The following is a 26,328-nucleotide window of genomic DNA, read 5'->3' as shown; positions in this document are numbered from 1 at the left end:
ACTCTGCGGATGTTGTAGAGCATGAACCTACAGGAACGGGCCACCGCCTTGATGTTGGTTGAGAACGACAGGGTGTTGTCCAGGATCACACCAAGGTTCTTAGCGCTCTGGGAGGAGGACACAATGGAGTTGTCAACCGTGATGGCGAGATCATGGAACGGGCAGTCCTTCCCCGGGAGGAAGAGCAGCTCCGTCTTGCCGAGATTCAGCTTGAGGTGGTGATCCGTCATCCACACTGATATGTCTGCCAGACATGCAGAGATGCGATTCGCCACCTGGTCATCAGAAGGGGGAAAGGAGAAGATTAGTTGTGTGTCGTCTGCATAGCAATGATAGGAGAGACCATGTGAGGTTATGACAGAGCCAAGTGACTTGGTGTATAGCGAGAATAGGAGAGGGCCTAGAACAGAGCCCTGGGGGACACCAGTGGTGAGAGCGCGTGGTGAGGAGACAGATTCTCGCCACGCCACCTGGTAGGAGCGACCTGTCAGGTAGGACGCAATCCAAGCGTGGGCCGCGCCGGAGATGCCCAACTCGGAGAGGGTGGAGAGGAGGATCTGATGGTTCACAGTATCGAAGGCAGCCGATAGATCTAGAAGGATGAGAGCAGAGGAGAGAGAGTTAGCTTTAGCAGTGCGGAGCGCCTCCGTGATACAGAGGAGAGCAGTCTCAGTTGAATGACTAGTCTTGAAACCTGACTGATTTGGATCAAGAAGGTCATTCAGAGAGAGATAGCGGGAGAGCTGGCCAAGGACGGCACGTTCAAGAGTTTTGGAGAGAAAAGAAAGAAGGGATACTGGTCTGTAATTGTTGACATTGGCCGAGGATGTTTTAGTTGTGATATTTTACATCTAAGTAAGGTGTTTGGTACAGTATTTCTCAAGTAAAAAAATGCGTCACGTTGTTGTTTTCTTATGTAAAAATGTTAATAATAATCGGAACTGCTGGACAGGTCTGTCTCACTGTCTATGCTTTGTAATAGTATTAAATTCAATTAAACTGTACTGCAGTATCATAAACTTTTTTTCTCTCCAGAAGTCAAATGAAATGTAAAGTGTTCATTAAGCCACACTACTGCTTTTTATCAAAACAATGTCATTTCCGAACAAGAGAGCTGAAGGCTTGAGGGTCTGTTTTCAAATGCTACCTGGCCTGGGTAAGGTTGCGGGTAGGGTTGTGATTAAACCTCCAAGTTATCGAATTTGCTAGATCATTTGCAAGCTAAAGTTTGTGACAGTCTCTGCAGTCCTAAATATTCTATGACAGATGGTCCCTTATTCAGAGAATCTCTCATGCTATAAAATAATTCGATTTTACTATAGGCTATGGCAATGTTTTTCATAGATGTAGTCAACCCAATTTAAAAGTGCACATTTACATCCAAAACATTTTTTTTTAATATCGTGTAAGATCAACATATACACAATAATACATGAATAAATAATCAAATTGAATATCCTGTCTTGTAAGGTTAGCTAACGTTAGCAAGTGTTTTAGAGATGGGCTGACGTTAAAATGGAATAGCATGCATACAGTGACAGCTGGGTGAGAGAGGACTCTGATACAGTAGATCTGTTCAACGTCATCAAAGCCTTTATTAACATCAAGTCTTTATTTCGCGCGCGTCACGTTTCCATGGCGTCAATTCCAATGGAGCCAATGTAGTCCAAGGATTTATGGAGCACTCCACATCTGAAGAGCGGAAGTAGATGGAACGAACATTCCTTTGACTTCGAAAAGGTAGGGAACATTTCACTGACGAATTACGTAAATGACCTATTACACACGTATAAAACAATGGGGATACTGATTAATTAGGTTATGATGGGTTGTATTTTGTGATCGAGTTGCATTGGGGCTGTAGGTTGTCAATGTGTGCTGGCTTTACACAATACATATTGTCAGCTAGGCCACATTAACAAGGCACAAAGGCAAGTGCAAGTGAGCCCCGCTTGTTGCATGTAGTGGCTTTTTCTTTGATTGTGATTGTCATCTTAAAGGCTATAGGCTCAATGTGCGAATTTCTGTTGAAACTCATTTAGACAATATTTGTATACTTCCCATTAGATCTTTTGATTCTTCAAAATGTCAGAGAGACCATTTGTCGAACCTTTCAGGGAAAATACGTGAGTCTTCTGTTTATCTGTCATTCATATAACCTACTGGATTTTTACTGACCTACTTAAAAAATTGTATTTTTCCTCCCAACATTTTGTTAATTTGAGCTTTTAAGGCTCATGGTTGTTATGAATATTTAAAACGTGATCTCATGGCCACTTTACAGTAACAATCATTTCCTGTCACACTCTAGATCAAATTCAAATAATGTAGATGGTAGGCCTACTGTATTGCATAATAAGTTGGTAGAAAAACAATAACCCACCCTCTTCTCTTGTTGCTTTACTGGCCATTTAATCAGTCAATCCCATCAGTTGTCGGTAGCCTATATAACACATTTTGTATTAAAGTATCACGAGCAGCAAAACAGTCAACAGACATTCCCGTTCAGCTTCTGTGAAAAGTGTGGACTCATTAGGCCTGTGTGCGATGCCTATTGAATGGAAGATGTCTGTGACTGTAGGAAGTCTGTTTAGGAAACACCAAGTTATTACAATAGACTTCTTATTGTGTCTCCTTTATCATTCAAAAAACAAACGGCACCTCCACTTTCATCTGTTGGACCGAACTGTCAAATCGTGGGAATTCCGATCGCTGTCCTTGGTGCTGAATCCGCTTGCAGCCTAGGCTATTCGTTTGTTTACCTTTTACGTGGCAAAGTCGCTAACAGGCCGTATCAGGCGATGACGAATCTTATTATAACGTTTGGGCAATGTCCAATTATCCATGGGTTGAACATGCAGTGCATTTCCGAAATGCGAATGCAGTGTGTGTCTCCTTCCAAAGAGCCCTTAGGCCTAAGTGTGCGCACATTGCCTCATGCTCATGGAACAATATCATGCTTCTGACCAGATCCAATTGAGAAATATTGTTGTTTGTTTAAAAAAAAACAGTTGTATGGTGTTTTGTTTAATTTGATTAAAAATCAAACGTATTAGAAAGATTCACGATCCATGGGTTTATGGCAGTGTATTCATAAGGCTTCCATGCTTCCCCCCAAAATTGACCAATCATTTTTTTTAAATAACATAAAATAATGTATATTTCGTCTCTCTTTGTTTTATCATTTCCTTCAATTCACAAGAGGCTGAATGTACTGTATCTCGCCGGAGAAAGCATCAGCGCCCCTCTGTCTCTGAATGTGTAGGCCATTTATCTGATGCAGTCTGTTCCAAAAAAGACGTTGTTGCCGCCCGTAGCATTCAAGTTAATACACTGATCTACTCTATGGGTGATGAAGCCGAGGATATATTAAATGCTTCAACGTTGACCGAGGAAGAGAAACTTAACTACAGTGCCGTTAAAGACTGTTTTGAAACGCATTTTGTAGGGAGACACAACATTATTTTTTGAGAGAGCTAGGTTTAATATGCGCAAACAGGAGCAGGGTGAAACCACCGACAGTTTTATCACAGCTGTTCACAAACTAGCAGAACATTTTCAGTTTGGCGCGCTCAGGGAAGAGCTGATCCGAGATCGGATTGTAGTCGGAATAAGAAATATATCACTTTCTGAAAATTTACAGTTGGATTCCCAGCTTACCTTGTCCAAAGCTGTAAACCAGGTTAGGCAGAGTGAGACAGTGAAAAGACAGCAGACGATACTGCGCGACAGCAGCTCCTTGCAGAACGAAGAGAGTGGGGAAATACATGCATTTTCATACAGACAGCACCAGTAGCTAGTTCAAGTGTTTGTCGCAAATGTGGGAAATCCCCTTCCCAAAGGATGCGGAATGCAGGAAATGTCACAGGAGAGGACACTTTTCAGCTCTGTCGATTAAAGCAAATGCATGAGGTTTCAGAGGAGGTACAGCAGGACAGCATTTTTCTGGGAGAAGTAAAGGAAAACCATGCTGGCTGGCATTCAGACATTAAACTCAATGGGGAGGTTGTGTCATTTAAACTAGACACTGGGGCAGCAGTGACAGCTATCCCAACTAGGCTGTATAGCTATAGCAGAGATGGCCCTTTGCTCTCTACAAACAAAAAAATGGTACAGGCCCAGTAATAACATTTTACCAGTGGTAGGGCACTTGGTGATTAAACTGGAGAGTAAAGACAAAAGTGCCATCCAGCCTGTCTTCGTCATTGACTCTCTAGCCAGACCGTTGCTGGGGCTGCCAGCAATTGAAGCATTGCAACTCATTGAGAGAGTGAGCGAACTGGAGGACCCAGGTGAGATTTTCAAAAAGAAATTCCCCAAAGTGTTTTCTGGTCTAGGGAGGATAGAAGGTGACTATAAAATCCACCTGAAAGAGGATGCTGTCCCCTATGCCCTTACCACCCCCTGCCGGGTACCTATCCCTTTATTGGCCAGAGTAAAGGAAGAGTTGGGGAGGATGGAAGAAATTGGGGCGGTGTCTAAAATAGAGAGTCCCACAGACTGGTGTGCAGGGATGGTAGTGGTCCCAAAAGCCAATGGGGGAATAAGGATCTGTGTGGACATGACTAAATTGAATGCCCGCTCAGGTTTCTGGCAGATACTGCTGTCATCAGAGAGTAGGGCACTCACAACGTTTATAACACCGTTTGGCCGTTACTGTTGTAATGTTTTGCCATTTGGAATCGCTTCCGGTCCTGAGCAATTCCAAAGACGCATGTCCTAGCGTGGCGTCATAGTCCACGCGGACGATGTGCTCGTGTGCGGAAGGGACAGAGCAGAACATGATGTAAGGCTCACAGCAGTTCTGACCTGACTCCAGGAGACTGGCCTGACACTCAAAAAAATTCACTTTTGCACAATCAGAGGTCTTGTTCTTGGGACACAAAATCAGTGCAGCTGGAATAGAGCCGGACCCAGAGAAGATCAGTGCCATCACAGATATGCCCAGACCCCAGAATGTGGCTGAAGTCAGGACCTTCTTTAGGCATGGCCACATATATGGGTATGTTCCTCCCACAGTTCTCAAATACAACCAAACCTCTGAGAGACTTACTAGCCAAAGAGAATGACTTGTCATGGGGTCACATGCAACAGGTAGCGTTTGACAAAATCAAAGGAGATCTGGCCTCACAGAGAGTGCTGGCAAAAAGTATCAGCAGATGCATCATCCTTTGGGCTAGGGGTGGTCCTCACACAGCTGCAGGACAACATGGAGTGGCGTCCAATAGCATACATCTCCCGAAGCTTATCCGACACAGAGCAAAGATATGCTCAAGTGGAGAAGGAGGTGTTAGCTATCACATGGGCATGTGAAAGGCTCAGCCAATACCTTATTGGCCTGCAGTTTACAGCAGACTGATCACAAACCACTGTTGGCTCTGTTCGGGACAAAAGCACTTGGACGACTTGCCTCCCAGAGTTCTGCACTTCCGCCTCAGATTACTGAGGTTCACCTACAAGATGTGCCAGGGAAGGCACTGATCAAAGCAGATGCACTCTCCAGGGCCCCAATTAAACGTCCATTATCCGAGGAGGAGCAATGTCTAGAGGGTGAGGTACAGGTGTCCATTAATGCAATAAGGGACAGTCTACCTGCAAGTCAGACCAAACTGCAGCAAATTGCAGAGGAGTAACAACGAGACCACATCTGCCAACAGTGCAGCAGTGTAAAAAGGGATGTGAAGCCACCAGAGTGGCTGAAAGACTATGTTACGTGAAGAGAAAACATACTGTTGGGGACCATAACCAGCAAAAAGAGACTGTACCTAAAGTTAATGTACATACTGTGTGATTCAATGCTTTCATACTGTTTCAGGATGGGAAGTAGCATGTTAGAGAATAATACTGGTTTCCAAATTGCATTTCATTTATGCTTCAGTGGTTATGCATGTTGAGTTCTTGTTCATGGGAGAGAGGAAGATGTAGTAGGATGTCCTTGGGGGTATCCGTACCTATGTAGGACATGCGAGGGCTAGAACCTCGTTGTCGCGCGTCTTTATTTTAGATCATACTACAGACAGTGAGCTGTGAAAATATAACACTGTGCAGACATGCATGCAACATTCTGCATACAGTGGAATTCACTATTTGATGCAAGACTGATACCCTCTATAAGAAAAGTGCTAAAGGCCATCTTGTACAGTCTAAATGTGATTTTAATGGTAAAATTATCTTAACATTAATGAATAACTTAAAGCCTGCCCTGGGACATAGTGGACCTTAAATAGTTTAAAAATATATATTTTTGCTTACTGAAAGCTCTCTCGCCACGAGCAACAGTCACAGGCAGTGTGCAAAATATACGTAAAGCAATGCACACTTCTCCAAAAATGCTTTGCAACTGTATCTTACAAACTGCATTCAGGAGATCAAGAGGGCAGCATATACAGTGTTCAGGTGGAACACTTCATGATCAGTGGTTGGCACACAGAAGGGACTTTATCCTCACTAATCTGCCCAACTTTCAGAACAACAGAAAATTATCGTACAATTTTTGCAGTGGTGTGGAACCTAGTGTCCTTATGATGCTGTCCATAGCAGTAGAAAACACTTCAGATGGGAGTAGGGCTGGTTTAGAGGTATGGGGAGACCGGGCTGCGGAGACTGAAGCTGCATCTGTTGGCCTTGGCACCAGGCAGGTTCAGGGACAACTGATTTAGTATGAATAGCTTGCTAAAAGTTTGCCTGCATTGATTAAGATATTAAGTAACTAATGCTAGGGGAGCAAAAGTAGCCTATTTCACTATGGGCTAAGCTAACAGGTTCATTTCCATCACTCACGGACTACACCCACCTTTCTATGTGAAAAATTGGGTGACATACTGTCGCCGTTTCTTTTCTTTTCTCTTTCCTGTCTGTCTTTTCTTTCTGATCATTTTTGGAAGCCAGATTTTTCTTTAGGAAGCTGAGACATGATGCTCCACCGGCACACCTCACTCGCAATTCACTGCTAGCAAGTACTGTTCGCGCCTGGTTAGGGGGCAGGACCGAACCATTTCACTGTAAATAGGAGGGGGGCGCCCTGGGGCAACCAGCGAGCATTTGGCCTCTCTTGATAAAAAAAAGTATAAAATAATAGCCAATCAGCGTTAAGCTAATCTGAGTGAGCTCAACTGTAAATGATTTTTAAAAAATCCAGTTTGGGTTTGGCGTCACTCCTATCAAATCTCATTGAGAGTATACTTAATTGACAGAAACAACTTGAATTTTCACATCTTGTTGTGTTTTTGTCCTCCGGTGGCTAGCTAGCTAAAACTGACCCTTTCCTAAATTAGCCATTGATGGAGAAAGGGATTTGAACTTGTGGTTTTACTTCATTCTCCGTACCGGTCAATGATTATCAAGGTGATCCAACCATTCATTTATACATTGTGCCCCTAGCCTGAGAAGATAGAAGTTCAATATTTATCTAGATGTAGAACGCTCATGTTAACCAGCTAACGTTGCCCATGAAAGGAAGCTAGGCTAGCGAGCAAGCATTTTAGCCAGGTAGCCTAGGGCACACACACACACACACACACACACACACACACACACACACACACACACACACACACACACACACACACACACACACACACACACACACACACACACACACACACACACACACACACACACACACACACACACACACACACACACACACACACACACACACACAGTTAGCCTACCTTACCACTACACCTTAACTGTGAGACCTTTCTACCAGGCCAGAGTCCAGTGTGTCCAGCCATCCCCACACCTCGCCCTTCTCCCTGGGTAATTGTGAGCTCACCACTGTGTCCCTGAAAGTGGCAGAGGATAGCCCACTATGCCACAAGCCCAGAGTGATCCGCAGCAGTGCCCGCTTCGGAGTGCCCAGCCACAGCCCTTTCTTCTGTAGGAACAACCCCCACCCACAGAGGGTCAGGCACATCAAGGGTTAGTTTGATACACCCAGAGACACAAAGAGGCATGCACATTTGTACACATGCAAACACACGCACACACACGCACGCACACACACACACACACAGTGTCTATTCATTTACTAATAGTTGAGTCACATTCCCACCTAGCAGATGATAAGTAGCATTGGTACAGTGCCTCAATATGATTGAATTTACAGATAATTCAACAATGCCTCCATCCTTCATATAACACATTTTTAATCCATGTCTGTTGTTTGCACAGGTATCAATGACAAACAAATCTGTGCTGTCAATGATGTCACCTTTGGCCAGTTTCCCCAGTACTGCTTGGGCAGGGTCCTGACCCTTGAGAAGAATCTGGTGTTGCAGTCAAACATACCGACGGCGGCCATCGGCACCAACAGCACCTACCTCCCTATTGACGTCCTCACGGGCCTCCAGTTCTTCCCCCTGAAGCAGACGGATTCCCCCTCTCTGAGGTTATGTACGTTCAGACAGTCTGGCAGTCTGGCTCCAGATCTGTTTGTGTCATGTCAATGGGCATAGGAGTTGGCAAGACTCCTTCAATAGAGCAAGTCTCTGTAAATATGAACCTTTCTCTCTTTTTTTTATGGTGATGTCATTTATGTACAAAACCAGCCCTATTGATCCTGTGGTATGGTGTTGTAACAAAGTAGTTCTCTTGTCAAATGGATGTGCTCTGGTTCTTGCCCTGCTGCATCCAGCTGTATTCCCGTGGAGTAGCCTATTGTACATAATTTTGTGTTTACAACTATGATGTACCTACGCACTGGTAAACTAAGTTACGATGGCGTTATTTTGATCTTGTATTTTAGCTGCATGTTATGCCTTGGATATTATAGTGTTTCTGAAAGTCAAAAGAGGCATGTAGAGTGAGAATGAAACTCTAGCCCCTACTAGACTCTAGGGCATTCTGCTACAGGCTACAGGTAACCAGATATCAGTGTGGCGGTTAAGCACTTCACTGTATCCATCTACCCTATCATGTTACGGCTGCTGCACAAAGCAGCCTATTCAATACAAATGATAAAATGGTAGGGAAGATGAATGGAAAGCAACAATTATTTAAAACTGTGTTCATGATTGTGCCCTAAAGACACTCAAAATGTATGTATGTATTTGTGTGTGTGTGTGTACTGTATATGTGTGTGTGCATGTGTTGTTATCGACATTGTATTTGGGAAATTAAGTTACATAATGAAAATAATTGTACAGGAAAAAATACAAAATAATCACAGTGCTGTACAGTGTAAACATCGAAATCACATGTATGCAGGTGTCACACGTGTTTGTCAGATCTTGAATAAGGCATATGTAGGCCGTATTGCAGGCTTATGAACATGAGCATCTCCTGTCCTCAGTGCTAGCAGAGAATTAATTTGCTGCTTCTTTGTTCTCTTCCAAGTGACCGAGGCCTGGCGTGAGGAGTTGCGAGAGTTGACAGAGAGGGCAGGGCTTTTGGGAGCAGGTGGAAGAGGTGAGATGGAATATAATTTTTTCAGAAGATGAAATGTTATTATTATATACTGCCCAGCCAGGTCTAGGTCAATTCCACTTCAACTCCACCACAAGAAAGGCTGAATCCTAACTGGAGATCTCTTAACTCCAGATGTTGCCATTGATGAGAGAAAGATGGAGTGGGATTGAATTGAAATTGTATTGACCCCAACGCCAACTGCTGCATACTGCTGCAAAATATAAAATGTTGTTTAATAATGTAATCCTAACACTTAAGAGGAAACCATCTCAGTCAAAATCATTTTGGGGCCTCCCGAGTGGCGCAGCGGTCTAAGGCAAAGCATTGCAGTGCTAGAGGCATCACTGCAGACCTGGCTTTGATCCTGGGCTGTATCACATCCGGCCGTGATAGGGAGTCCCTTTGGGCGGTGCACAATTGGCTAAGTGTCGTCCAGGTTAAGGGGGGCTTTGGCCAGGGGGGCTTTACTTGACTCATCGTGCTCTAGCAACTCCTTGTGGCAGGCCGGACACCTGCAGGCTGACCTTGGTCGTCAGGTGAATGGTATTTCCTCCGACACATTGATGCGGCTGACTCCCGGGTTAAATGGGTGGGTGTTAAGGAGTGTGGTTGGGGCGGGTGTTAAGGAGCGAGAATGCATGAGTCGACCTTCACCTCCTGAGCACGTTAGGGAGTTACAGTAATGAGACAAGATCGAAATTGGGTGTAAAATACCCACATTATAAAAAAAAAAAAATTATAACATTTGTAAGTATTTTTATAGATGTACATTCTGTGTCTGGTGAAAAACATTTTTGGTTTGAGAATTAGGTTTAGGTAAGATTTAGGGTTAATATTAGAATTAGGGTTGTTGGTTGTAACCCCATTGCCCTCTGACCTCCAGGCAATGGTGTCGCCTTCTTTCCCCAGTCCAGCTGTGTGTCAGCCCTCGGGGGGTCTAGAGATGACAGAGAGGGGAACCTTAAACTACAGCTGATGGTGAGCACGAGTGAAATTCATGTTTGAAAAAAAATTCCAAGGCACTTCCCACTGGGTAACGACATCAATTGAACATCTATTCCATCTTGGTTCAACATGACAAGAAACAACGTTTATACAACCAGTGTGTGCCCAGTGGGTTGTCAGATAGAGTAAATTACAATTTGAATGTCTTTATTACATTGGCATGCTGTATAACATACTGCAAGGAATGTTAAAAACAATTGCAACTTGCATGTTTCAGTTATAGGTTGCCTTCATGATGGCCTTCGAGTTACAGCTTGTAACACGTTATGACACAGTTTGAATACTCTTATATGTTGTAGGTGATTGATATGTTGTGTCAGATACTGCAAACCGAGTCTATAGGAGATGTCCAGCAATGGATTCTGACAGCTGGTCAAAGAGGTAAGTGCACTGGACTGCACATATACACCAATCCATTTAGCATGCAGTCACTGTTATCTAGAGCCCTTTTCTAGTTGTTGAAATCCAGCTGCAGAGCATAGAGAGGGAAAGACATTTACATTACATTTACATTTACATTTAAGTCATTTAGCAGACGCTCTTATCCAGAGCGACTTACAAATTGGTGCATTCACCTTATGACATCCAGTGGAACAGCCACTTTACAATAGTGCATCTAAATATTTTAAGGGGGGTGAGAAGGATTACTTTATCCTATCCTAAGTATTCCTTAAAGAGGTGGGGTTTCAGGTGTCTCCGGAAGGTGGTGATTGACTCCGCTGTCCTGGCGTCGTGAGGGAGTTTGTTCCACCATTGGGGAGCCAGAGCAGCGAACAGTTTTGACTGGATTAGATAGATAAGATAGCTCTTTATTCATACCCCAAAGGAGATTTGATAGCACCATCCAAATGAACAGTAACAAAAGGGTACATTACCAAGAAACATTTTTATCACAGCATTAAAGTGAGACTCAGCAATTAGCATTGCCACAGGCAGAATGAACCAATAATATTGCAGAGGAGTGAGATGCAAGACACTCTCACACAAAGTATATGATACACTCACACAAAGCCTTTAAAAGTCCCTAAAATAGTGTTATTCGGGACCATAATCCCAAGTCCCTACTACGATCCATCAGGATGTAAACATTGATCTGTCATGGCGTTAACCTGTGGTGGTATTTACTTTTGTCCAGAAAAGGACCAGATTCTAAGTCTGCTGTCTTCCGCCCTGGCAAAGGACCCTGTCTCAGCCTATGAGGCTCCGGGAAGAGAGCAGCTGACAGTGAAGGAGGTTCAAAACCTCCCTCCTGCCTCCAGAATGGCTTCGATCAGTGAGGAGGATACCACCAGGTTAGTGTTTCCAACCAGAAATTGACGGCATTGTAAGACACCTATGCCAAATGTTGTCTACTGGGAGGATCGATTGTTGAAACATTTTGGTTGTTTTTGGGTCACTGGAAGATGGCAAAAGCTTTTAGTGGATCACAGCAAAAAAAATGACGTTTTGGAATCATTGCACATTGAAGTTGGCTGCACACTTCACAGTATACAGCCCCAGAACTAAATGCAACCTAAAAAGAAATGGATCACGTGGGGGGAGGAAATCCTAGTTTTTAAGGAAATCTATTTGAAATTGGATGAATGATGATGCAATGTCATGGAGCATGAAATTTCCATGCTGCCAAGAAATAGTACATCCCGCTATAACAATCTTCTGGCCACTTGAATCATTGTCAATATCTGGCTGCCACTTCCCCCCTGGACAAAAACTGGAAGTTGTGCACCCCTGCACTAGGTGCTGTATAGAAATACTGCGACCCACTGGCCAATACATTTAACCTATTCAAAAAGGACAGCCTGTAATGTATTTACAAAATATATTATGTTTTCTCTTCACAGAGATCATTCCCTAGACATTATGCCAAACTGTGACTTAGGTGAGTCTCCAAGGTTAAGTCCTGACAAATAATATAATTTGTTGACCTAGTAATTAATATATTGATTGATTCACTCAATTTCTGGAGGTCTGTCTGTCTGTCTATTTATGATACACCATTCCCAGGTAAACTGGAGGATGCAGGCACAGAGAGGGCAGAGTCCAAGACCCACAGGCAGAGACACATTGCCAGACCCCTGAGTACCCAGAGGACCCTGTGTAGCCCCACCGTGTGCCACCTCAACCAAAAGGTGGTCCTACGTTACACCAAGCGGGCCCTGATGCCTCACACACCACCTGAAGTGTTCCAGGCCGAATGGCCCAACTATACCCAGCAGGCACCTGGCTCACTCGTGATATAAAACACAACTCTGGCTATACACCTGGGGCTGGTTCAGGAAGTTGCAACGTTACTGAACGTTCAGATAGAAATGTATGATGTAGAATAGATACCATTGTCTGTCATGTTGAATAGGTTATTGTATCAGCTCTAGTGATTCTATTCATATCTGCAACACTCTGAACGCTGTGCCCTAATGAATGAACCCCTCCCGTGCATCTCAATAGACCTCTTATTCAGCAATCGGTCATTTTGGTAGTCATTTTGTTCTGATTTGGTTTGAATTAGATTTTGAATTAGTTTCATTGAGGTGGAAAGGGAGTTAAAATGGGATTTGAGTATAATCATTAGTTACAACAATACGTTTTACACTGTAATGACATAAGTAGTTACACAGTAATAATGGCAATGTAACTTAAGTGTTACCACATACTGCACCACTATTAGTATTTCTAGACTGACAATTGTTCACACAAATAGAATAACATCATCTGAAAGACTATAAAGACAATAGGATCCGTAGTCAATATATCTGTATATTTATCTCACTCATTTCCCGAAATGCATGAAAAAATAAAGTGAATCAATGAATGCTTGTTAATGAATACAATAGACTGTGTACTACTCCCTTCACAGAACAGCGCAAACTGGCTCTAACCAGAATAGAAAGAGGAGTGGGAGGCCCCGGTGCACAACTGAGCAAGAGAACAAGTACATTAGAGTGTTTAGTTTGAGAAACAGATGCTTCACAAGTCCTCAACTGGCAGCTTCATTAAATAGTACCCGCAAAACACCAGTCTCAACGTCAACAGTGAAGAGGCGACTCCGGGGATGCTGGCCTTCTAGGCTGAGTTGCAAAGAAAAATACATATCTCAGACTGGCCAATAAAAAGAAAAGATTAAGATGGACAAAAGAACACAGACACTGGACAGAGGAACTCTGCCTAGAAGGCCAGCATCCCAGAGTTGCCTCTTCACTGTTGATATTGAGACTGGTGTTTTGCAGGTACTATTTAATGAATCTGCCAGTTGAGGAATTGTGAAGCATCTGTTTTTCAAACAAGACACTCTAATGTACTTGTTCTCTTGCTCAGTTGTGCACCGGGGCTTCCCACGACTCTTTCTACGTCACTCGCTCTGAGACCTTGAAGTAGTGGTTCCCCTTGCTCTGCAAGGGGCTGCGGCTTTTGTGGAGCAATGGGTAATGATGCTTTGAGGGTGACTGTTGACGTGTGCAGAGCGTCCCTGGTTTGCGCCCAGGTCGGGGCGAGGGGACAGACTTAAAGTCTATACTGTTACACTAACAGAATTGCAAAAGGGTTTTGTAATGATCAATTAGTCTTTTAAAATGATACATTTGAATTAGCTAACACAACGTGCCATTGGAACACAGGAGTGGTGGTTGCTAATAATGGGCCTGTGTACTCCTTTGTAGATATTCCATAAAATAAATCAGCCGTTTCCAGCCACAATAGTCACTTACAACATTAACAATGTCTACACTGTATTTCTGATCAATTTGATGTTATTTTAATGGACGGAAAATGTGCTTTTCTTTCAAAAACAAGGACATTTCTAAGTGACCCCAAACCTTTGAACTGAAGTGTATATAAATATGATTCTCCAATAAAGACTATGAGAAAAAACGACTTCAATGTCAAGGAAATTACTTCACTGCTTGATAAATTCTAGAACTGTTATTTCCCTTTCCCTCGCAATGTAGTCAAAGATAAAAATCATCCAAAATGTAAACCCAGATCAATTTTGTCCTTGATGCAGATAGGGGTCACAGGTCAAGGATCAGTCAGCGTCCCCTCCCACATATCCCCACATCCATTCTTACCATTAGAGTGGCAAACGCAAAACTGACCTCAAATCGGTGCTTACAAATTCCTCCACACAAACACGGCAGAACGCCAAGCACCTACCATTGGCCCATATGCTGTCTGTTATAGAGTGACGTATATATTCCGTTTCCTTCAACGGTGTGTGCAACAATGTCAGTGTTTATTGCTAAATTAGGTGAAAGGTTCAATCTCAAAATGACGTCGTCTCACTACCGAGGGGTAAATGTCACCATTGTTTTCAACCTTTTAATCGTACGTTGAAAATGTTAAGAGTATTTTTATTGTTTTGAACTTGTTGCTGAAAGTTGGGCAGAATTCGGCAGTATCGCTACAGCTGTGAAACTAACGTTACTGTTTTATCCTACATGTAATTGTCTCACTGATTTGTTTATCATGATAGGCTACTACTTGAGGACGAAACCTCGATGTCAATTCGCACTTGTGCATGCGCTGTTGATAAGGCTATCGTCCTCTTCTCATCCGATTGATCGTCATGACCATTAGGTATGTCGTAACAGAAATGAACTGCTCGCGTACAAAGTATCATCTCCCGCCAACAGTGGGCATTGCGAAGGGATTGTCAAATCTCAGCTCTACAAGTTAATGATTTGCTCTTTACCTCGTACTTAGTACTTGAGCGTGGAGTTTGGATTCTGCCCTCCACGCCGATGACCATAATTCGAATAGTTTGGTAGCCGAGCCTTTCTTTCTGGCCTGTGAGCGCCGATCCAGTCAACTTTTACCTGCGGCCACCTTCTTGCTCCTAATAGATTTCAACATGTTAGCTCTCTTTGTGCTTTTGCTCTGCATAACATCTTCATTTTCTGCTTCCACTAGAGGTGAGTTATTTGTTTAATGTACGGATATGTGTGATGAATATGTTATTGTATATTGTGTTGGTGTGTGATTTGCTTAGAGTATGTTAGCGGTTGGGTTCTATGCTTTTACAGTCCGTGACCTTGGAACTTCTGTCAACCTTTTGAATGGTCTTGCAACAATCAACAAATCACTTTCACTGGAGATTCATCATTTCATAGCACATGTTTGTTCCTATATTCAACAGTCAAATAGTTTCCTGGTGATGTAAGGTGGGCTACCGAGTGGTACAGCGCTCTAAGACACTGCGTCTCAGTGATAGCGGCGTCACTATACACTCTGGTTTGATTCCAGGCTGTATCACACCCGGCCGTGATTGGGAGTCCCATAGGGCAGTGCCCAATTGGCCCAGCGACGTTGGGGTTGTCCTGGGGTAGGCCATCCTTGTAAATAAGAATTTGTTCTTAACTGACTTGCCTAGTTAAATAATAACGTACACTACAAATAGTAATTACTCCCCTGAACATTAAGGCAACCTGCAGGGTAGATATTGTGGATATTACTGTAGCTGGTGGTAAAGTAGTTTTTTTGGGGGTGTCAATTCTATGAATCATAGGTGATATGAATGAAATGATTTCCTGTTCAACTTGGTCAAAATGGTTCAATACAGCTGTCTGTGGCAGGTTTTGTATGTTTGATTCAGCACTTTGTGATTGGTGATGCAACCCGAAAGTGACACGTCAGTCTTGACTCATGGCCTAATGTCAATTGTTTTCTAATGCTACATACTGTATTAGAGCAATCAAGCACTTCAATAGTCCACCCCACAACGTTCTGTCTCCAGTGTTGCTTGCGTCCATCAGAAACGTAGACCATAGTAGGTTTAGCTCACGGGGGTTCTCGTAAATAATGACACATTATTACAAGTTGCAATTGGACCACGATGAAGGGCTCACCTTCTGAATCCAGGATGCCTGACAGTATGAATGTATAAATATTACTGTCTGTTTTTTAAATCATCTGCTACAGAGGATAAGATGTTTGGAAGTATTTAGCATAAAGCTACACATGGTTTTACAAGTGTCAGTCTCATCCACCTGCCTGATCTTTCGCTGTCGAACCAGTAGCAATTAGCTAGGGGACCAGGTAGCGTGTGTAATGGTTAAACAATTAATTGTTGCCGGGCCAAAACATTACAAATCCAACAGGGTAATAAATGAATCCAATCTGTACTCAAGCCTTTTTGTTATGATTGAGATACAAAGGGGAAGTATTTGACTGCCGTAAAGCAGATGATTTGAGGGAAATGCCTTAATTCAATCGCTGCTTAATGGTATATACCAACTATTTTGTTTAGGAGATGTTTTGACAGACATCTCACTCAGCAGTGAGGGCCATTTGGTGTTAACCAGCGTGTTTACATTGTTCTGATGAAAGACCGTGATATTTATATAGAGAAACACGGGTCTAAGTGAATCCCAACCATTTGGGGTCCTCCGTGAGTTGTCAGGGTCTCAGTAGCCATGTTCAAAATGCGCATAGCCCAGTGCAAACACCCTTGGTTGTCACCCAATTGACTCCAGAAAAGTGACACAGGAATATTTTACTCCAGAAAAGTGACAGTTGGTTCCAATTAGCCAGGGTTAACAAATGCTTGTGTAAAAGGACATTAATCTGGCCCGGGGCTAATTTCAACCCAGGGTTAAAGATAGCCCTGGGCTTAGAGAACGCAGTTTGAAAAGGCCTAGCGGGGCTCAGCAAGAGAACTGATTTGAGAACCCCTGCTCTGTCACTCATCACTGTAACGTTTGATCTCACTCTGCGATTCCTGCACGCCCCCTCTTGTTTCAGGTGCTGGTGCTGCTGGACCCAGGCTGAACAATGACCAGTTGTACAAATTCAGCTACACCACCGAGGTGCTGGTGGACAGGGCCAAGGGGTCAAAGGATGGCAGTGTCGGTTATAGGATCTCCAGTGACGTGGATGTCAACTTAGTGTGGAGAGACCCCAGCAGCAAGGACGACCAGCTCATCCAACTGGTGGTAAGTAATCCCACAGCACCACCTCCTCACCCTGACTTTGCCAAAAAATGTACTTACTATGGCTGTGATATGTGGTCGTCCCACCTAGCTATCTTAAGATGAACGCACTAACTGTAAGTCGCTCTGGATAAGTGTCTGCTAATTGACTCAAATTTAAATGTGTGTTGGCTGGATGTACCTGAATCCCAAATGCCTAGCCCCTAGAACCCCAGCCCCTAGACCCTATGCTCTTCTGTAGGTCTGAGAGGATTGGATAGGTGTAACTGTTTTATGGCAATAACCCTACCTCGCCATATGATAGCCTAGTTGGAATTTTTGCCATATCGCTTAGACCTATCCAGTCTTTTCAGATCTACACAAATGCAGGGGCTAGGGGTTTATTTAGGATTCATTCAGGGACAGACTGAGAGACCAGACTGTGATGTAACCTGGTTACATGTTTCCCTGGGATATTCAATAAAAAATACATAAATAAAAACACTTGTTTTGGGAAGATACATGTTGGAGTTTATACATGCAAAATATTGTGTATTTATAATGGATCCCCAGTAGCTGCTGCTCTTCCAAAATTAAGGCAGTTTATACCATTTTAAAAACATTACCATACATTCAGATTGTGTGCCCTCAGGCCCCTGCTCCACCACTACCACATATACAGTACAAAATCAATGTGTATGCTGTCTTTACAATGTGAAAGGAAACTCAACCACATATTGATATGATCCTGGGAAAGAGGTTCTTAATGTCTCCTGTAATTGGAAAGAATAGAAAAATAAGCATGGTCTGATTGTGTAAAAATAGTACTTAACTCCCTGAGGGGCCTGTCTAAGAATAAAAAAAAAATGTTTTTAAAAAGGCCTGGGTTCAAATAGTATTTGAATTCTGTTAACTACTTAAGTTGTGCTTAATTGTGTGTGCCTGGCTCAAAAGCAGTCATCTCAAAAGTGCCAACATGCCTGCCTGGAATTCCAGACAGGCTAAACCAAACACTGGCGGTTTTTGAATAGGTTCAAATAGTATTTGAAATAATTAAGTCTATAACTTCCACTCTGGTTGTATTCTATGGAGAATATTGATATTGAGCTGCTTGAAATGTCCTAATCTTCTAACAAGCTCCTCCATTCCCATCCGCAGATCTCAAACGTGAAGATAAAAAGTGTGGCCCAACGCTCAGCCAAGAAGGACATATTCCAGGGCGCCACAACGCAAAGCCTTCTCGGAGAGAATAAGCTGGCAGCACTGGAAAGGCCGTTCGTGGTGCACCTGAAAAACGGAAAGGTAAGAGCTGTGGATGTTGGTTAGTTTCTATTGTAAGACATTATTAAGGGGCCCGTTCAAACTCATAACAGGTCTTACAAATAATTACTGCATCATAATGCATTATACTTGCAGCTAAGTAAAGTGTTACTATGTTTTTATTGATGCATAATGCAAAATTATTGCTTTAACTTAAGGCAGTTACTAGGAACATGAATGTGCTTTGGGTATACTGTAGTGGAGATTATCTGCCATAGGTAGATGTTGTAGGATGTTTAATTGTTACGAGAAGTATACTAGATAGAAAAATAGCTATTTGTAGTATATCATTGTAGTACTATTGCTGTTATATCTTCATAGGTCAATAGTCATAAAAGTATTGTGCAATTGTACATTTATATCAACCATCACTTATACTACAATCAGTTAAGATTTAAAAAAATACTAAGTCTAGTATGGGAGCCATTTCTGGAGCATCATTGATGACATCTGTATCGCTGGGGACTATTAATGGAACCGTAATTGGCAATGTGTTGGTGTGGTGACGCTGGAAGGGGAAATACCAGACAGATGGTGAGTACAGGGCAAGGGTCAATCCTTCAGATTGCTGGCCGGCCGGTTATCAGATCTCACGAGAGAAGCGTGGGGGCATCGATCGGCGTGGCAAAGGGGTGCCGTTCCTGGATGACACAGACTGGGTGAGGTGAATAGGTCAACCAGTTGATCAGTGAATGTCCTGTTGAATGCATTGTGATCAGCTTAATCTGTTATGAAAATATTGCGAATTTAGCACGGGACTGTATATATTGAAACTAAATGTATCTCATGGTATTACGAACTATAATAAGTGACTACATAAACTCACTGGCCAGTTTTATTAGGTACACCCATCTACTACCGGGTCGGACGCCCCTTTGCGTTCAACAGGAATGTTCCACAGGGATGTTGGTCCATGCTGACGTGATGGCATCACACAGTTGATGCAGATTGAACGCCTGTTAGCCTGCACGATTCTTGCCATTCTCCTTGGACCTCTCTCATCAAACAGCTGTTTTCGCCCACAGGACGGCCGTTGACTGGATGTTTTTGTTTGTCGCACCATTATCGGTAAACCCTAGACGCAGTCGTGCGCGGAAAAACCCAGGATACCATGCTCAAAGTTGTTTAGGTCACTTGTGTTGCCCATTCTAACGTTCAATCGAACAGTAACTGATTGCCTTGATGCCTTTCTGCCTGCTTTAAATTACAAGCCACTGCCATGTGACTCACTGTCTGTAGGAGCGATCCATTTTCATGAACAGGATTGTGTACCTAATAAACTGGCCGGTGAGTGTAAGATAATGAGTGACATGATTTTGAAACTTTTGTGATAATAGACCTTAGGGTGACTGTTTGTTTTTACTACAATGTGATTTATTGTCTGCAACCTTTGTACTTTTGTATTGTATTTTGGACTTTTTATGCTGTAGTCTCTGCAATGTTAGACATGGTTTTTCAAATGAAGCTTTCTATCTCTCTGAGTTGATAATGGCGGAGTATGGACAAAATAAGGTTGAAGAATGAAGAAGAATGATTGTCTTCAACAAATATAATAACTAAAACCTAATAAATCTAGTGGTTTAATCTAAACCTCAAAGTGTGATTTTTACAGTGTGATGCCTTGAGTTGAGTGGAATACGCTGTGAAGGTGAATAAGACATTTGTTTGATAGTGTCTGACTGCAGAATGTGTCTTGGGTTGCCATGGGCATTCCTTGCCAAGAAAGTGACTATTTTTGGCCCCTGTGCCACGCCATGGCCATACTGTCAGGTTTCAGGTAAGACCCAGATGTAGACCGTGTCAAAGAAACAAACATTTATTTCTAGTACAGGGGCAGGCAAACAACAGGTCAGTAATCCAGAGAGGGTACAAGGGGGTCAGGGCAGGCAGGGGTCAATAATCCAGTGACGTGGGGCAAGTCAGTTAAGAACAAATACTTATTCTCAATGATGGCATAGGAACAGTGGGTTAACTGCCTTGTTCAGGGGCAGAATGGCAGATTTGTACCTTGTCAGCTCGGTGGATTTGATCTTGCAACCTTTTGGCCGTGTCCAACGCTTTAACCACTAGGCCACGCTGCTGCCCCAAGGTATAGAACAGCAGGCAGACTCCGGGTCAGGGCAGGCAGACTCCGGGTCAGGGCAGGCAGAATGGTCAAAACTGGGACGGACTAGAAAGCAGGAACAGGGCTGCTTAGGTTTCACGAAATGAATTGGCAACAGAGAACAAAGGTATAAATACACAGGATAGTGAGGAAGATGGGTGACACCTGGAGGGGGATGGAGACAAGCACATAGACCGCTGAAACAGATCAGGGTGTGACACATACCTTGCCAAGAGAAAAGGAACTCCCTCAAGATGCATTTCACAGTCAGACCCTATGTAGTCAGACCCTACGTAGTCAGACCCTTTTCCATTTGTTGACATCTCATCATTATCTGAGGCACATTGATGATATTAATCGGAGAGAAGTACTGCTAATTTGGCTGTTCTGTCCCTTGACTCTGCACTGTTTCGTATCATATTGACTTGTTTTTGTTCCATGCCTCTGTTTCAGGTGAGCAGCTTTTACTGCTACAAGGCGGAGCCTGCTTCCATTAAGAACTTGAAAAGGGGTGTGGCTAGCTTGCTGCAGGTGCAATCCAGATCTGGGAAGGTCATAGAGGTAAATGAGACCCAATGCATATACAGTTACAGGAAATTGTGGAAACATTTAATCTGTAGTCCTATTTTAGCAGGCACTTACTAAGAGATGATGTGGTAACAATGAGCACTTTTGAATACACTTTTAACTAACTCAATTGGTAACCACCGCCGTGTACCAAATTGGTTCTATATATATATATATATTACACACACACACTCTCTCTCTACTGGTCAAAAGTTTTAGAGCACCTACTCATTCAACAAGGGTTTTTCTTTATTTTTACTATTTTATACATTGTAGAATAATAGTGACGACATCAAAACTATGAAATGACACACATAATCATGTAGTAACCAAAAAAGTATTAAACAAATCTAAATATATTTGAGATTATTCAAATAGCCACCCTTTGCCTTGATGACGGCTTTGAACGCTCATGGCATTCTCTCAAGCAGCTTCATGAGGTAATCACCCCACCTGACATTAGCCAGGTGGAAATGTGTCCTTTCATCTAATGAGTCCAAATTTTAGATTTTGGGTTCCAAACTTTGTGAGACGCGTTGCTGGTGAACGGATGATCTCCGCATCTGTATTTCCCACCGTGAAGCATGGAGGAGGAAGTGTGATGGTGTAGAGGTGCGTTGCTGGTGACACTGTCTGTGATTTATTTAGAATTCAAGGCACACTTAACCAGCATGGCTACTACAGCATTCTGCAGCGATATGCCATCCTATCTGGTTTGCTCTGTCATTTGTATTTAAACAGGACAATGACCCAATACACCTCCGGGCTGTGTAAGGGCTATTTAACCAAGAAGGAGAGTGATGGAGTGCTGCTTCAGATGACCTGGCCTCCACAATCACCTGACCTCAACCCAATTGAGATGGTTTGGGATGAGTTGAACCGCAGAGTGAAGGAAAAGCAGCCAACAAGTGCTCAGCATATGTTTGAACTCCTGTTGGAAAAGCATTCCAGGTGAAGCTGGTTGAGAGAATACCATGAGTGTACAAATCTGTCAGCCACCCTTTGCCTTGATATTTGAAGAATCTCAAATTTAAAATGTATTTTGATTTGTTTAACACTTTTGGTTACTCCATGATTCCATGTGTTATTTCATAGTTTTGATGTCTTTACTATTATTCTAAAATGTAAAAATAAGAAAAACCCTTGAATGAGCAGGTGTCATGTCATTAAAAATAATAATGCACTGTAAAATGTTATTTTACCAAAAACAGTTGTAAGTTTGCAATGAATTCTCAATGTAAATAATTCGAACAAATGCTTAATTGTTTTTCTATGGTTTTCTGTGTGAGTACTTTTGGTTGACTGACTGATCTTTCTGGGAACAGAATGATGTGTCAGGGAGGTGTACAGTAGAGTACAAGGCTTCCCAAGGCCAGGTGATAAGGACCAAGGCTTTGGAGACCTGCAAGACCGCAGAGACCGGCTTCACCACCTACATTCAGGTCCTGGGCGTGAGTGGAGAGTCCAGTTCTGTCACTGTTTTCACCCTGGAGGATGGCTTCATTAAGTCAGCCACAGCCAAGGAGACTCACATCTTAGCAGTCAACGCACGCCGCACCACCGCCGCTAAAATCGTGTCCAGGTTTGTCACATACGCCAAATACAACAGGAATGCTTACTTACAAGCCCTTAACCAACAATGCGGCTTTAAGAAAAGTATGACACGAGAGTCAAATGGAATTTTAATGGTGAAATTCTGCTGTAAACATTGAGGCAATAGTTGTATTTCTTCTTTGTGTTTACTACATTAATCCAACACGTGTTCTTTCATTGTAAAAGTAATGTTATTTTTTCACTTACTGATTTTGAGTAGGCTTTCTGAGCGCATCAATTGCAAGGAACAGAAACTGATTTGATTTGGATTTGTTAATTTATGTTGTCCTCAGACAAAACTTGACGCTGGTAACAATTGAGGCTGGGCCATTTGAGGCGGCGGGGAAGAATGTCGCCAGTGTTGTCAAATCACTTGATGAGAAATTGTATGCGGTTGGTGTGACAGCTGAGAAGGTCAAATCCCAATGCAAGGGCTGTCAATCGGTGAGTGGTTGTGAGAAACAACAAAGTAAAAAAAGTGCTTCACGTCGTTTTTCAACCTTGGACGCAGACTTTTTCCTCTGAAAGATTCCAATATAACCTTCAATATAATCTTCAATTCAGCTTTTACATTGACGGTATTGACTCTCAAACTAAATGCTTAAAAAAATGACTCTTTGCTATAGAATAATTAAAAAGGGCAGAGGAAAACTGTACGATGCTGGCCTGGTTGATTGCTGGAATGGTGCTAGAATGAAATCATCAGAACCAACACAGTACAGGGTGTTACAATTAGTGTGAAAAGCCCTTGTGATGTCTGCATTTACCAAATATTATCACACTATCGATGCATGTCCTGACCAAACATGTAATTAAGAAATTAGCATCCCCCCCCCCCCTTCTTTTCCTCTTCTCTGCTCACCCCGCTAGCTGTTTGAGCACTGGCAGGAGGTCCAGAAGCAGTTTGAACCAGATAGCTTGTCAAAGGCCATCGCTCCCCGACGCTTCCTGGCTCTCATCCAGAGCATAAGGAAAGCCTCCAAGGACGAGATCCTCCAAGTGCTGAAGAGCTCCACCAAGACTGCCCTGTAAGGCCACCTCTCTCTCTCTCTCTCTTTTTGTCTGCCTCTTTCTCTCACCCTCCTCTTTTTTCTCTTTTCCGCTTCACTCCTTCTCTTCTCTCTATTTTCACTTCTCTTCTATCGCTCTCTCTTCTCAATCTCTTGTTTTCTCCTCTTTTTTTTAATGTATGTTTTGTCTTTTTCTCTCTCAGGCTGTGATGCTTTCTTATGAGATGTAGTGACTTGTCACCCCATTTCCTTGCTGTCTGTCTCTCGCCCCTTGGGTCTTTTGGCCAGAGCCACATAGTTAACTATATAGGGAATATTGTGACATTTTAGACTTCTGACTCACTGCCTCTCTCCAACTGTCGGGGTCTGCAGACCTCAGGTGGTGGACGCCGTGACCTCGTCCCAGACGCCCGCCTCCCTGGACGCCATGCTGCAGTTCCTCAACTTTGCCGACCCCAAAGGCCTGGTTCTGCAGGAAAGGTTCCTGTACGCCTGCGGCTTCGCCTCGCACCCCAACGAAAGAATGCTCCAGGCTTTGGTGGTGAGTGGCCAATGGCTGCCAATGGCTGCCACTTGCTTAAACTCTACAAACCAAAATGAATGTAATGCATTTCCAACACAGCGAGATGGGGAGAAATTATTTGGTAAAAGTCCGTTCAACGTTTTCAGTTGGTTAGACAGATATGTCATTGTGACTTCTGACAGGCACCACAACACAACACTAGACCAACCCCCAATGCTCTGCTCCCAGTGAAAATCATTGAGTTACTTAGTTTTTTACCGATCTGTTTTTTTCTGGTTTGAAAGTACCCTTATGCTCATCATCAGGGCAAACATCCATACAATTAGCTCCGGTTAGAGGAGATGGAGGAGACTGAAACGAAAACATATCCTTAACGTACTTTGCTTCCTCTTTCAAATATAATTTGGTGAATCATAGGTGACTCTGTCATTTGCAAGTTTCATTAAATTATTCTTTTGTAGCATTTCAGTGTTGAAGATTAAACAATAATTTGGTGCATTTTTTCCCCCATTTTCCATCCAGTTTGCTTTATTAATATAGTATATTACATTACACTGGATCTTTCTTTCTTGAATAAGTTCCTCCATTTCTTTTTGTTTTTCCTCAGTACAGGTTTTATTGCTATCTAACTGTACTGTTAGTACTTCCATTTCCTTTGTTAATATGGACTCTTTTGATCTAAATTGCTTTTGTTTTAGAGATGAGTACTGAATTGCATGACCTCTAAAGGCACATTTAAGTGTCCTGTACAATAAGCGGATTTGCTGTACCTATGTTATGCCTGAAAAAAGCAAGTTATATATTCCTCTGTCCTAATTAAAAACAAGTTATCATCCAATATGATAGATTACATTTCCAATATCCTCGCCAAGAGTAATATATATATGTTAATTATCTGATGGTCCGACCGCATTCTGTCCCCTATCAACACTTTTTTTCACTTTCGGTGCCAACAACACTGACCTAAGAAAGAAGTCAAGACGACTAGCTTGATTAAGCCTCCGCCATGTATATCTCACTAGGTCAGGATATTTAAGCCTCCATATATCCAATAGTTCCAATATATCCATGACATTCGTGATAGTGTGATTTCCTTTACAGTCCATTGAGGTATTTAAAACAGTTATAATCTCCCACCATGATAATATTGTATTGCTTGCAGGGTTGATAGTTTATTATATATATATTTTCAAAGAAGCGTGTATCATCATTATTTGGTCCGTAAAGGTTAATGAGCCATGTCTGTTTATGGTCCAATAACAACATATTTAAAATCATCCATCTACCTTGTGGATCTGTTTGGACAATTTGCACATTCGGATCAAAATTACTGCTAATATCATCATCCCTTTTGATTTTCTTTACCCATGGGAGAAGTATTTTTCACCCACAGTCCATTTTCTACTCACCTTCATCTAAAATTGTTAAATGAGTTTCCTGTAAACAATCATTTATAATTAATTAATTAATGGTATATCTACATGGGCGTACAGGCGCCCATTATGAGCAACCATTACTCCTGTGTTCCAATGGCACGTTGTGTTAGCTAATCCAAGTTTATCATTTTAAAAGGTTAATTAATCATTTGAAAACCCTTTTGCATTAAGTTAGCACAGTTGAAAACTGTTGTTCGGATTTAAAGAAGCAATAAAACTGGCCTTTAGACAAGTTGAGTATCAGCATTTGTGGGTTTGATTACAAGCTCAAAATGTCCAGAAATAATGCACTTTCTTCTGAAACTCATCAATCTATTCATGTTCTGAGAAATGAATGCTATTCCAAGTGAGAAATTGCCAAAAAACTGAAGATCTGGTACAACGCTGTGTACAACTCCACAGAACAGTGCAAACTGGCCCTAACCAGAATAGAAAGAGGTGTGGGAGGCCCTGGTGCACA

The 26,328-nt window shown here is 42.6% G+C and overlaps 2 protein-coding genes across 2 annotated transcripts in view; both read left to right on the top strand.

The window, feature by feature from the left end:
* The first annotated feature begins 1,654 nt into the window (after positions 1-1,654).
* Positions 1,655-13,342, top strand: LOC124002145 (protein TBATA-like). Its single transcript, XM_046309452.1, has 10 exons — positions 1,655-1,740; positions 2,068-2,126; positions 7,712-7,923; positions 8,176-8,397; positions 9,340-9,411; positions 10,295-10,389; positions 10,716-10,797; positions 11,552-11,708; positions 12,258-12,295; positions 12,421-13,342. Exons 2-10 carry the CDS (start codon positions 2,086-2,088, stop codon positions 12,654-12,656), a joined length of 1,155 nt encoding a protein of 384 aa, XP_046165408.1. The 5' UTR covers positions 1,655-1,740; positions 2,068-2,085; the 3' UTR covers positions 12,657-13,342.
* Positions 13,343-14,666: 1,324 nt separating this feature from the next.
* The window catches only part of LOC124001366 (microsomal triglyceride transfer protein-like), a 37,204-nt gene continuing 25,542 nt past the window's right edge, over positions 14,667-26,328 (top strand). The window contains exons 1-8 of the mRNA XM_046308106.1: positions 14,667-15,320; positions 17,149-17,339; positions 18,474-18,617; positions 21,193-21,300; positions 22,632-22,888; positions 23,193-23,343; positions 23,770-23,927; positions 24,282-24,450. Coding sequence (XP_046164062.1) covers positions 15,260-15,320; positions 17,149-17,339; positions 18,474-18,617; positions 21,193-21,300; positions 22,632-22,888; positions 23,193-23,343; positions 23,770-23,927; positions 24,282-24,450 — 1,239 coding nt within the window. The 5' untranslated portion in view covers positions 14,667-15,259. The remainder of the gene's footprint in view (positions 15,321-17,148; positions 17,340-18,473; positions 18,618-21,192; positions 21,301-22,631; positions 22,889-23,192; positions 23,344-23,769; positions 23,928-24,281; positions 24,451-26,328) is intronic.

Source organism: Oncorhynchus gorbuscha, linkage group LG17, assembly GCF_021184085.1.
Source record: "Oncorhynchus gorbuscha isolate QuinsamMale2020 ecotype Even-year linkage group LG17, OgorEven_v1.0, whole genome shotgun sequence".
In the NCBI taxonomy this organism is placed as follows: Eukaryota; Metazoa; Chordata; class Actinopteri; order Salmoniformes; family Salmonidae; genus Oncorhynchus; species Oncorhynchus gorbuscha.
Note: the sequence above shows the minus strand (reverse complement) of the source record. Positions and strands in the feature narration are given on the sequence as shown.